At 48.7% G+C, this 13435-nt stretch overlaps 1 protein-coding gene across 2 annotated transcripts in view; it reads left to right on the forward strand.

Annotated features, from left to right (window-relative positions):
* The first annotated feature begins 9827 nt into the window (after positions 1 to 9827).
* The window catches only part of pold1 (polymerase (DNA directed), delta 1, catalytic subunit), a 228747-nt gene continuing 225139 nt past the window's right edge, over positions 9828 to 13435 (forward strand). The window contains exons 1-2 of one of the 2 annotated variants that reach the window (XM_073033971.1): positions 9828 to 9970; positions 13195 to 13311. In XM_073033971.1, coding sequence (XP_072890072.1) covers positions 13239 to 13311 — 73 coding nt within the window. In that variant the 5' untranslated portion in view covers positions 9828 to 9970; positions 13195 to 13238. Of the gene's footprint in view, positions 9971 to 13194; positions 13312 to 13435 lie in introns of those variants that run through there. The other variant, XM_073033969.1, reaches the window with a different exon arrangement.

Raw genomic sequence — 13435 nt, forward strand, 5'->3', positions numbered from 1 at the left:
CTCCAGATCAATAGTCTGGTGTTTTGACCTCTGACCCAGGAAGTTAAACACTACCTTTACAACCTCGTCGTGATCTTGATCTGCCACGTTTCATAGGTTCTAACTCGCCTCTTCTGATTCGTTCCGCTGACATTATTATTATGATGCAACTTGATCGGATTAAGCACACAGGCTGTGGTTTGTTTTTGTTTTGTTTAATACACCTGCTCTGGGAAGCCCGAGAGTGTGGGCAAGGCTCCAGCGATCATCGCCGTGGCCTCGCCTCTTTTGGCAGAGCCGTTTTCAGAGCTAAGTCGCTCAGTTCTATGGTTTGGGTCTGTGCAATAATGGAAAACCCAAGAAGGTGAAATATCAGGCCTGTGGCTTTGGAAATAACCTCCCACTGCATGGCAGAAATGTTACAGCACAGGAGGAGGCCATTCAGCCCATCATGTCAGTGCCAGGCAGCCTGACCCCACCTGCAGGTCACAGCTCTCCAGGGATGGAAAGAGGCCCGTTGGCCCACATCTGCACTGTAAGACCATCAGACACAACGAGCCCATTCAGCCCACCGAGTTTGCTCTGACATTCCATCGTGTCCCATTTGCTTTCCCTCTCGACCCCACCTATGTTCAAGTTTAAAGTCATCTGACTGCATGATGCACCATCAATAACTCTCGGAGACGTGAGGCGAGATATAGGCTTTATTGGCGGGAAGAAAGAACGAGCAGCAAGTGACCACCACACAACATCCTGGAGATGAGGCCGGGGCTGTGCCTCCAATCACCTTTATACCGGGGTCCATGGGAGGAGCCACGGTCTGTGGGAGGAGCCACAGGAGCAGTCAGCAGAGTGGGGTGGGGGGGGGGGTGTCCAGACAGGTAAATGTAGTTCACCACACTGCACATGCGTACAGCCAAACGAAACAACATTCCCCACCACCCCCCCCCACCACCGGACCGCGGTGCACCCACGCAAAGTGTAGCGCACACGGTGCAAATTCAACCGCACAGGACTACAGCCTAACAAAACGGCGTAAAATATTGTCACAAATAAGCTGAAAAAAAAGTCATTCAAAATGCGCGTGAAGTGCGCAGGACAGGTAAACAGTCAACATCTCGGCCCGAAACGTCGACAGCGCTTCTCCCTATAGATGCTGCCTGGCCTGCTGTGTTCCACCAGCATTTTGTGTGTGTTGCTTGAATTTCCAGCATCTGCAGATTTCCTCGTGTTAACAGCTTATTGTCCTGGTAACGAGAGCTCGATGGTGACAGTCTCACAGCCTGAGGGAAGAAGCTGTTGCCCAGTCTGGCAGGCCTAGTCCTGATGCTCCTGTACCTCCTTCTCCCCATAACCTTTAATCAAGAACCTTATCAACCTCTGCTTTGAACATACGCAATAACTTGGCCTCCTCAACCGTCCGTAGCAACGAGTTCCACAGATTTACCATCCTCTGGCTACAGAAGTCCCTCCTCGCCCCTGAAGGAGCATCCTTTTCGTCTGAGGTTGTGCTGTCTGGTCCAAGACTGCCTCCCACTATTGGAAACATCCCCACCATCTGGTTTCAATAAGATACACCCCCACCCCGCCCCTCCGCTCAATCTTCCAAACCTCAGTGACAACAGGCCCAAAGCCTTCAAGCACTAGTCATACGTTAACCCTTTCATTCCCGAGATTGTTCTCGCAAACCAGCTCTCCAATGCCAGCACATCCTTTCATAGACAAGGGGCTCAAAGCTGCATTAAGACCATAAGACATAAGGGCAGAATTAGGCCATTCGTCCTGCCATGTGTACTCTGCTGTTGGTCGTGGCTGATTCATTTTCCCTCTCAACCCCATTCTCCTTGTAACCTGTCAATCTCAACCTCGAACACACGCAACGTTCTGGCCTCCACGGCCGTCTGCGGAGGCCAGGACATCGTCAGGGAGCGGTGTCTCAGAAAGGCAGCGTCCATTATTAAGGACCCCCAGCGCCCAGGGCATGCCCTTTTCTCACTGTTACCATCAGGGAGGAGGTACAGAAGCCTGAAGCCACACACTCAGCGATTCAGAAACAGCTTCTTCCCCTCCGCCATCCGATTCCTGAATGGACATTGAACCCGTGAGCACTACCTCACTTTTTAAATATGTACCAGTTCTGTTTTTGCATGATTTTTAATCTATTCATTATACGCATACTATAATTGATTTATTTACTTATTATTGTTTTTTTTTTCTTTTTCTATATTATGTATTGCATTGAACTGCTGCTGCTAAGTTAACAAATGCCGGTGATAATAAACCTGATTCAGAATTCTGCATCGAGCCCCTTTCACCCTAACCACAATGGCCCCTCAGATTCTAACACACATCGACGCACAGGGGAGTTTCATGGTGGACAATCACCCTCTGGACCTGCACGTTCTTGGGATGTGGAAAGAGATCGAAGAACCTGGGGAAGCCCGCATGGTCACAGGGAGAGCGTGCAAACTCCACACAGAGAGCGCCCGAGGTCAGGACAACTTGGAGATGGGAAGTAGTGGCTCCGCGTACTGCAGCTCTAGTTTATTGATAGGTTTCCAGGGTCCTTGTCATCAGCGGCTCTGCCAAGGGGAACCTCTCTTCCCTCACCCCAGGCCGTCAATCTCCAGTAAATTCACGCCAGGAGTTTAAGAACTTTTTACATATTATGGATGTCCAGTCCCTCCCCTCTCCGCAGTCTAGCAAAAGAATCGATAATTGGCAAATCGGTTTATTATGAGAGGCATTGATCATGTGGATAGTCAGAGGCTTTTTCCCAGGGCTGGAATGGCTAACACGAGAGGGCACAGTTTTAAGGTGCTTGGAAGCAGGTACAGAGGAGATGTCAGGGGTAAGTTTTTTACTCAGAGAGTGGTGAGTGCGTGGAATGGGCTGTCGGCGACAGTGGTGAAAGTGGATACAATAGGGTCTTTTAAGAGACTCCTGGACAGATATATGGAGCTTAGAAAAATAGAGGGCTATGGGTAACTCCAGGTAATTTCTAAGGTAGGGACATGTTCGGCACAGCTGTGTGGGCCGAAGGGCCTGTATTGTGCTGTAGGGTTTCTATGTTTCTAAAGAAGGTCTTATTTGTCACATGTACATCTCAACCTACAGTGAAATGCATTGTTAGTGAGTAGCCCAAGAATGCGCTGGGGGCAGCCTGCAAGTGTGGGCAAGCTTCTGGCGCCAACGTGACGTGTCTATAACTCGCCAGCCCTAACCTGCACGTCTTTGGACTGTGGGAGGAAACCAGAGCACCCGGAGGAAACCCTTGCGGCCACGGGGGTGGGGGGGGGGGGCGCGAGCACACAAACTGCTTGCAGGCAGTGGCGGGAATTGAACCCCGGACGCTGGCGTGCGTTAACGTTATGCCGGCCGTGCTGCCCGCGTACTGTTCCGTGTACCAAGCTGCGGTGAAAAGCGCTGCTTTGCACGCCGAGCTCACGGATCGGTCTGTCGAGATGGTGCGAGGGAAAACCGGAGCAGAACGCAGAACGTAGGCGAAAGGCAAAGGGTGAAAAAAGAACAGGCTCTTCCCACCGAGGTTGGGTGGAACTAGACCTAGAGGTCACAGGTTAAGGGCGAAAGGTGAAATATTTAAGGGGAACCTGTGGGGGAACTTCATTGCTCAGGTGTGTCAGCAGAAGTGGTGGACGCAGGTTTGATTTTGACATTTAAGAGATGTCTGGATAAGCACGATGGGAAGGGTACGGAGGGCTGTGGTCTCGGTGCGGGTCGCTGGGATTCGGCAGTGTAACATCTCAGCATGGACTAGATGGGCCAAAAGGCCTGCTTCTGTGCTCTATGACTCAGTGAATCCTCATGAAGGGCCTCGACCCGAAACGCTAACCGCCCACCTCCCTCCACGGACGCTGCTCGACCCGCTGAGCTCCTGCAGCAGATTGTGCATCGCTCCGGCGTCCGGCCTCCCGTCTGTCTGCGGAACGTAGTGTTCGAGTTATGGAGGAGGTGTAGGGCCCGACCGAGGGTGGCGGAGGAAGGTGGGTTTAAGCAGCAAGGAGAGGTTGCATTGGTACTTGGCGAATCACTGGTTTGGGTTCAGTTCAGGGCAAAGCGTTTGCTGTGATTCTCAGTCTGCAGGTGGCACAGACTGGAGAGACTGACTGACCCACACTCACGTGTTTCCCACGGTCATCTTGGACCAACCTGTGGAAACGTAATCCTCACTACAGAGCACTGCAGACAATCTCTTCCCCCTGGGATCGGTAAAGTGTCGCTCTATCATGGGCATGTTTCTGATTGTGTTTTTGGCATCAGTGTCTTGTCTGATTTACGTTCGGTGTGTTGTCTGCCTGTTTCCCGTTGTTACCTGAGGCTTCACTGCACTTGTACCCCTGACAGTGGCTCAGATCACAAACTCCAGGACCAGGATTAGGCCAGTTGGCTCATCAAGTCTTTCCTGCCATTCTACCATGGCCGACTTTTTGCTGGTTCCGCTGGGGCCGTCTATTGTCCAATGCGGCCTCCTCTACATTGCTGAGACCCAACGTAAATTGGGGGACCGCTTCATCGAGCACCTCTGCTCCATCCGCCACCCGGTGGCCAAACATTTTAATTCCCATTCCCCATTCCTGTTCCGACAGGTCGGACGATGGCCTCCTCTTGTGCCACGATGAGGCCACTGGCAGGGTGGAGGAACAACATCTTATATTCTGTCTCGGTAGCCTCCAACCTGCTGGCTGGAATATCGATTTCTCCTTCCAATAAAAAAACTCCCTCTCCCTTCCCTCTTCTTCTGATCCTCACTCAGGCCTCTTACCTCTTCTCAGCTGCCTATCATCTCCCTCTGGGTCCCCTCCTCCTTCCCTTTCTCCTGTGCTCCACTCTCCTCTCCTATCAGATTCCTTCCCCCTCTGTCCTTTATCTTTCCTACCCAACTGGCCTCACTTTCCCGTTCTCCTCCTTCCTCTCCCCCCACCTTTGTATTCTCTCATCTTCCCCTCCCTCTCCAGACCTGAAGAGGGGTCTCTGGCTGAAACGTTGACTGTTTGTTTATTTCATAGGATGCTGCCTTTCCCATTGAAGTTGAATTGAATTGAATGATCGTTATTGTCATTATGCACAGGTACAATGAAACTCTGCTTGGCTTCCTCTCAGGCCATCAAACAAAGTGGTAGATAAAAACAAGACAGTGATAGAAAAACAGTATTAAATAGATAAGTAGCAGAAAATAAGTTGCAGCAGCACCAGAGTATCACAGTAATGCACAAAGTGCTGTTAGTGCGAGTATTTGAGTCCTTGTGCGTGCTCACAGTTTCAGTCATTGTTCTGTGGGAGTGGTGTGATGGAGGCCACAGCTCTGGGGTGGAAGCTGTTGCTCAGTCTGTTTGTTTTGGCTTTTAGTGTCCTGAACCTTTTGCTGGACGGCAGCGGGTCAGACAGGGAGTTGCCGGGGTGTGTGGTGTCTCCGGTTACGCTGATTGCTTTCCTCCTGAGTCTGCTGGAATAGACGGTGTCCAGTCCTGGAGCTCCATCCTGACAACTCGCTGGGCCGCCTTCAGGTCTCCAGCATCTTGTTCATGTTGCTTTGGATTTCTGGCATCTGGTGTTGATGATTTTTAAAAAAATCTGTATTCTTCCCATAAATTTTAACCCCCTTACCAATCAAGAACCTTAAAATCTCTAACTTCAGTACACACCCGATGATTTCATCCCCACAATCCTCTCTGCCAGTTCACCGGCGTCTGGCTAAAGAGATTCCTGCTTATCTCTGTTCTGTCCCTTTATTCTGCGGCTGTGCCCGCTGGCCCACTATAGGAAACATCCTCTCCGCGTCCACGCGATCCAGGCCTGTCGCTTTCCCTCCATGGATGCTGTCTGAGTTCCTCCAGCGTTTTGTGTGGGTTGCTCCAGACTTCCGACATCTGCAGAATCACTTGCGTCTCCATTCGGTATCCGGTAGGTCTCAACGAGAACACTCCCATTCATCCCAGAGACATCAAACGCTTGGTCAGAGAGGAAAGTTGTAAAGAAGATTCTAGGGGAGGATGGACCCCTCATGGAGGTGAGATGCTGAATAGAGTATTTCTTGCTCTAGGTAATGGTATTTCTGAGTAGGGTATTAATAGGCTCTCTGTCGCAGCAGTGGCAGGACTTTGCCACCAAGGGGAGCTGCCTCACAGCTCTTGAACCACCTCTCCCATGTCTGGGACAGGCGGTTTACCAGAAGTCAGAACTTTCAGACAGTTGGCCTCAGGAGTCAGGGACTTTCCTGAAATTGGAACCTATAATTCCCATTCCCAGATTTATTCACCGCAGTTCTGGGTACAGTTGTGAAAGTGGTGACTTGCAGCCAATAAACTGCTCAGCCGTTGCCAATCTTGTCAGTGGCAGTAACTTTGGCCCTGCCCTGGGTCTATGGAGTGTGTCTAGGTTCCTGATGGACTAGCTAAGGGAAAAATGCCCCCATCTGCCTGAATCTTCCTTACGAGTCACATAGAGGATGTCTGTTTTCCCGAGCTATGGTTCCTATGTTTTACTCCTAAATACAGCACCCAAACAGAATACGTAATTAATCTCTCTGCACGATTCAAGATTCAAGATTTTAGATTGTTTAATGTCATTTCCAGAACAAAAGTGTAAAGGAGAATGCGTTCATTGTTATGCTGGATCCGAATGCAGCACCAAAAAAAAAAACAATAAGATAAAAAAACCCAATAATCTAAAAATAGACAATATACAATACAGTAAATACAGAAGATTATCTTATATACATAGAATCAGAACGAGGTTTAATATCACTGGCATGTGTCATGAAATTTATTAACGTTACGGCAGCAGCACAATGTAATACATGACAAATATAGAAAAACCTGAAGTAAAGTATATATGTATTAGTTAAATTAAAATAAGTAGTGCAAAAACAGAAATTAAAAAAAGTAGTGAGGTAGTGTTCAAAGGGATAGTAAATCAGCCATGTTGGGATGGCAGAGCAGACTCGATGGACCGAATGGCCCAATTCTGTTCCTGTGTCTTATGGTCTTCGTTTACGGTTTTCAGAAACTCTGTTCTATTTCATTATTTTCCTGTAAATGCCTGCAAGAAAATGAATCTCAGGGTGACACATATGTACTTTGCTAATAAATTTACTTTGATTTTGACGTTGAACTACCATTATAGAAAGGAAAGCAGTCGTAGTGTAATACCTAGATTACTACTTTATTTTAATAACGGTTGCAGTAGAAATATTGCCCAGAAAACTCAAATGATCCTCTTTCAAAAAGTGCGATGGAGTCAATTAGTGCTGCTTGAAGCTAGGTGTAGAGTCTTGGGTCTTGTGAAAGATCGGTATTGTCAAATCCGTTTTGCCAAAGATCCCAGCTATCACAGAGTCATAGAATCAGAAAGAATTACAGTACAGAAACTGGCCCTTCAGCCCACCTAATCTGTACTGAACTGTTATTCTGCCTAGTCCCATCAACCCACACCATAGGCCTCCATACCCCTCCCATCCAGGCACCTGTCCAAATTTGTCTTAGACTTTGAAATCAAACCTGCATCCACCACTTGCCCTAGCAGCTCGTTCCACACTCTCACCACCCTCTGAGTGAAGAAGTTCCCTCTCGTGTTCCCAGGTTTCACCCTTTACCCCTAACCCCTGACCTCAAGTTCTAGTCTCACCCAACCTTAGTGGAAAAAGCCTGCTTGCATTTACTGTATCTATACTCTCTCATGATTTTGCACACCTCTATCAAATCTCCCCTCACTCTTCTACACTCCAGGGAATAAAGTCCTAACCTATTCAACCTTTCCCTATAACTCAGATCCTCGAGTCCCAGCAACATCATTCGCTGTCCTCCTGGTGATTCAGCCCAGATATTGTGTTCCAGTTTGGTAATGGGTTTGTTCTCCTCCATGGATGCTGCCTGACCTGCTGAATTCCTCCAGCATTTTGTGTTAGATAAGGTGGCCCAGAACTACTCTCTTTAGTGCAGCCTGACCAACGCCTCATATCCTTCTCCGTTTCCCATCCCCTTCTCCCTCTCTCACCAATCAACTTCCCAGCTCTTTACTTCATCCCTCCCCCTCCAGGCTTCACCTGTCACCTGGTGTTTCTCTCCCCTCCTCCCTCCACCTTTCAAATCCACTCCGCAGCTCTTTTTCTCCAGTCCTGCCGAAGGGTCTCAGCCCGAAACGTCGACTGTTTACTCTTTTCTGTAGGTGCTGCCTGGCCTGCTGAGTTCCTCCGGTGTTTTGTGTGTGTGTTGCCTTATAAAGCCTCAGTGTCACATTCTTGCTCTTATGACAAACAAACGAAGTGCAAAAATTATTGTCCCAAATGAAATGAGGAAATAATTGGTGGAAGACCCAACACTGGGGAAACGAGTTAACGAGAATCTGGAGCCAGGAACTACTCGGGATGTTAGTCCTGGTTTATCATTGTCAGTGAGCAGCTCGTGTTTGCCTGATATCCCCACGCCGCACTCCAAACAACACACACAAAATGCCGAAGGGACTCAGCAGGCCAGGCAGCGTCTACAGAAAAAAAACACAGGCGACGTTTCAGGCCGAGTCCCTTGTTTGTGAGATCGTCGTCATTAGGTCGCATCTGGAATTTCCAGTTGGTGGACGATTTCCCTCCACACGCTCTGACATATTGGGTGGCAGGTTACAGCGGTGGTTTGCCTTCTGCCGGGTGAGGGTTTTTTAAGAGATTACCAGCTCTTAACTCAGCACAGATGTAGGCAGGATTTGAACTCGGGACCTCTCAACCTCAAGTCCAGCGCTGATGCCACTACGCCACCAGCCAGATCTGTGAGATCACAACATATGTAAATAGAGGGATTCAGAATGCAGAACAGAGTGTCGCAGCTACAGGGAGAGTGCAGTGCAGGCAGACAGATAAAACATGAAATCAGGTAGACTGGCAGGTTAGGAGTCCATCTTTAGTGTTTAGAGGACTATACCAATGAAGAGGGGGAGATTGATCTTGGTGCAGGTTAAAAGGGTGGCATCTTGTGGGCCGAAGGGCCTGCACGATGCTGTATTGTTCTGTTCGAATATCACTCCTCAAATGCGGAGACCAGAACTTTATGCAGTACTCCAGGATCAGTGTAAAATTCCACTATTCGACAGCAGGCAAAGGCTGAGGTTTTGTAGCAACGCACACAAAATGCTGGGGGAACTCAGCAGGTCAGGCGGCATCTGTGGAGAGGAATAAACAGCCCCTTTGCCAGGACTGGAGAGGAAAGGAGGCAGAGGCCAGAATAAGGAGGTGGGGTGGGGTATAAGGAGGCAGGAGCGATCGGGTAAAGCGGAAAGGAGGGTGGGTGGGGGAGGGGCTGAAGTAAGAAGCTGGGAGGTGATCGGTGGGGGACGTAAAGGGCTGAGGAAAGAGGAGGAATCGGATAGGAGAGGAGAGAGGACCGTGGGAGGGAGGTGAGGAGAAAAGGAGGGGTAAGAGGGCAGCTAGAGTGGGGAGTGGAAAAAGGGAGGGCAAGTGACAGAAAGTTAAAGAAATCAATGTGGATGCTGCCAGGTAGGAGACTTGAGTTCCTGACGTTTCATTCACCTTCTCGCCTTTCCTGCATGCCACCCTCGGTGCCTCACACACCAGGACCCCTCCCTTCCCACACGTTGTGGCCTCGTACCATCTGAGTAACAACCTGCTAAGTCGCCGGCCTCTCACTGCACTCCTTCTGCCGATTACTTGCCCAGCCACAGCCAATCTACACCCAGTTCCTGCTCCTCATGGACTACAGGCCTTGTTCCACCAAGCCGCTGTTGATTGTAGATGCCTGGAAGGAGTTGCTGTGACGTCACCAGCTGCCAAACTGGTTCGGCGTGTTATCAGGCTAGGTTTCGTCACTGTTTGTTGAGAGTGCGAAGGGTAAAATGCTGCTTTAAAGCTAAAGGCTTCGCTAAGGTTGTTCGTTACCTCGGTAGTGTCTCCTGTGGCTTATGGGTCTGTTTCTTCCCCTGCTGTTGCCTCACCTCACAAACAGCGGATTATGGTTCATGTGTAACGGTAAGTGCTTACTGTGCCACAGTGCCAAACACTGCGTCACTGCGTTCAAGCTCTATTCTGACTAGGAATATGTACAGATACTCTGCATGGAAACGGGCTCCTTAGCTCAACTCGTCCGTGCCAATCAAGGTGAGTTAGGGCAACACACACAGAATGCTGGAGGAACAGGCAGCATCTATGGGAAGGAATAAAGAGTCAGTGTTTCAGATCGAGACCCTGCTAAGGCGTTGACTGTTTAAGAACATAAGAAACAGGAGTAGGCCATCTGGCCCATCGAGCCTGCTCCGTCATTCAATAAGATCACGGCTGATCTGACCATGGACTCATCTCCATCGACCTGCTTTTTCCCCATGATTCCCCGACTATGCAAAAATCTATCCAACCTTGTCTTAAATATATTTACTGAGGCAGCCTCCACTGCTTCATTGGGCAGAGAATTCCACAGATTCACCAGCCTGTGGGAGAAGCAGTTCCTCCTCATCCTAAATTTACTCCCCCGAATCTTGAGGCTATGTCCCCGAGTTCTAGTTTCACCTACCAGTGGAAACAACTTTTCTGCCTCTATCTTATCTATCCCTTTCATAATTTTGGATGTTTCTATAAGATCTCCTCTCATTCTTCTGAATTCCAGAGAGTACAGTCCCAGGCGACTCAATCTCTCCTCATAGTCCAACCCCCACGTCTCTGGAATCAACCTGGTGAACCTCCTCTGCATCACCTCCAAAACCAGTATTATCCTTCCTCAAGTAAGGAGACCAGAACCGGATGTGGTACTCTAGGTGCGGCCTCACCAGTACCCTGTACAGTTGCAGCATAACCTCCCTGCTCTTCAATTCGATCCCTCTAGCAATGAAGGCCAACATTCCATTTGCCTTCTTGATCGCCTGCCGCACCTGCAAACCAACCTTTTGTGATTCATGCACAAACACTCCCAAGTCCCTCTGCACAGCAGCATGCTGCAACATTTTACCATTTAAATAATAATCTGCTTTTCCATTTTTCCTTCCAAAGTGGATGACCTCGCATTTACCAACATTGTGTTCCATCTGCCAGGCCCTTGCCCACCCACTCACTATATCTCCGTATCCTCTGCACAATTTGCTTTCCCACTCAATTTATTCCTTTCCTTGGATGTTCCCTGACCTGCTGAGCTCCTCCAGCAGTTTGTGTACATTACTCTGGATTTCCAGCGTCTGTGTTTATGTAATCTGGTCCCATTTGCTCATTTTTGCCCAGATCCTTTTAAACCTTTCCCATTTGTGTACTGACCAAATCCGAATCAAGTTGAATATCACTGGCCTTTGTCGTGAAGCGTGACAGTACTTTGCAATACATGGAAATAAAAACTATAAAGTGCAGTAAGATATAAGTGTGTGTGTATATATATATATAAAATTAAATTAGTGTAAGAAGAGAAGAAAAAAATAGTGAGGTGGTGTCCATGTGTTCATTGACCATTCAGACATCTGATGGTGGAGGGGAAGAAGATGTTTCTGAATGTTGAGCTCAGGTTCCTGTACTTCTCTCCTGATGGTAGCAATGAGAAGAGGACACGTCCTGGATTATGGTGTCATGGACGCCGGGGAGATGAGCGCCCACGATGGAGCTGAATGAGTTTGCAGCTCTCTGCAGCTTTTCCTGATCCTGTTCAGTGGCCCCTCCGGACCAGACGGTGAAGCAATCAGAGTGCTCTCCATGGTACATCTGCAGAAACTTGAGAGTGCCCTTGGTGACATGCCAAATCTCCTCAGACTCCTAATGAATTATAGCCGCTGCTGCATCGATATGTTGGCCCAGGGTAGATCTTCAGAGATGCTGACACCCAGGGACTGGAAACTGCTCACTTCTGATCCCTCGAGAGGACTGGTGTGTGTTCCCTCGACTTCCCCTTCCTTAAGTCCACTATCAATCCCTTGGTCTAACTGACGTTGAGTGCAAGGTTGTTGTTCCAACACCACTCAACCAGCTGTTCAATCTCACTCCTGTACGCCACCTCGAAACCATCTGAAATTTGGCCAACAATAGACGTGTCATCGGCAAATTTATAGTTGGCATTTAAAAAACATTTTTTATTGAATTTTCAAATAGGTTACAGAAAGAAAAAAATTATCAACCCTTCCCCCCTCCCCCTAACATATCCCTATAGAAAAAAAAGAGAAGAAAAAAGAAAGAAAGAAAGAAAGAGAAAAGAAAGAAAGAAAGAAAGAAAGAATGCCTGGATATCGGAAGATCCCTACATGCTCCATGGAGTTCATAATAGCTTTAATATGTATATGTATTTCTTTCCCCAGATAACCAATAATTTTATCTTCAGAGCACCTATATATTTAATCCTATTTTTTGTAAATAAGGGCGCCAAATTTTCAGAAATATTTCATATTTATCTATAGTTGGCATTTGAGCTGTTCCTAGCCACACAGTCATGGGTGTAGAGAGAGTAGAGCAGTGGGCTAAGCACACGTCCCTGAGATGCGCCAGTGCTGATTGTCAGCGAGGAGGAGATGTTATTTCTGTGGTTCCCTGGTGAGAAAGTCGAGGATCCAGTTGCCGAGGGAGGTACAGCGGCTCAGGTTTTGGAGTTTATTGATTAGAATTGAGGGTACGATGGTGTTGAACACTGAACCGTAGTCAGTAAACAGCAGCCTGGTGTAGCTATTACTGTTGTCCAAGCGGAGAGCCTGTGCAAGTGCATCTGCTGTAGACCTATTGTGGCGAAAGGCAGATTGCAGAGGGTCCAGGTGGGAGCTGATTCTGGCCATGACAAACCTCTCGAAGCATTTCATCACCGTAGATGTGAGTGCCTCTGGGTGATGATCATTGAGGCAGCTCACCCTGCTCTTCTCGGGCACTGGTGTGATTGCCTCCGACTACAGCTGTGAGACTGAAGATGTCCTTGAACGCTCCTGCCAGCTGATTGGCACAGGTTTTCAGAGCCCTGCCAGGTACACCAACAGGACCTGACACCTTGCGAGGGTTTCACACTTTTGCAAGACGTTCTGATGTTGGCCTGCGCGACAGAGGGATTCACACGGGTGTAGTTTCGTTCTCCCTTTCAAACTGCGTATAAGAGGCATTGAGCTCATCCGGGAACGAAGGATCACAGCCATTCATGCTGCTAGGTTCCACTTTGTAGAAAGCAATGGCTGGGCAAACCCTGCCGGAGCTGATGTGTGCCTGATTCTGTCTCTAACCTCAATCGGAATTATTTTTTCACCCTTCCACAGGTCGTTACTGGCCTCCTTGTGCGGTTCGGGTTCATTGATCTGGAATGCCACAGATCTGGCCCTCAGCAGTCTACGATTCTCCCGGTTCGTCCACCGCTATTGGTTTCAGCATGTCTGGTAGGTTCCCAAATGAGCTTTTGGGTTTGTGCGTGTGAGCGGGTGCGTGGAGGTGCGGGGCGGAGCGGGGAAAGCGGTTTGTTTTGCTGTGGTTGTTTTGTCGCTGGTTGTGTCCTGCGTTGCT

Source organism: Hemitrygon akajei, chromosome 31 (genome assembly GCF_048418815.1).
Source record: "Hemitrygon akajei chromosome 31, sHemAka1.3, whole genome shotgun sequence".
Lineage (NCBI taxonomy): Eukaryota > Metazoa > Chordata > Chondrichthyes > Myliobatiformes > Dasyatidae > Hemitrygon > Hemitrygon akajei.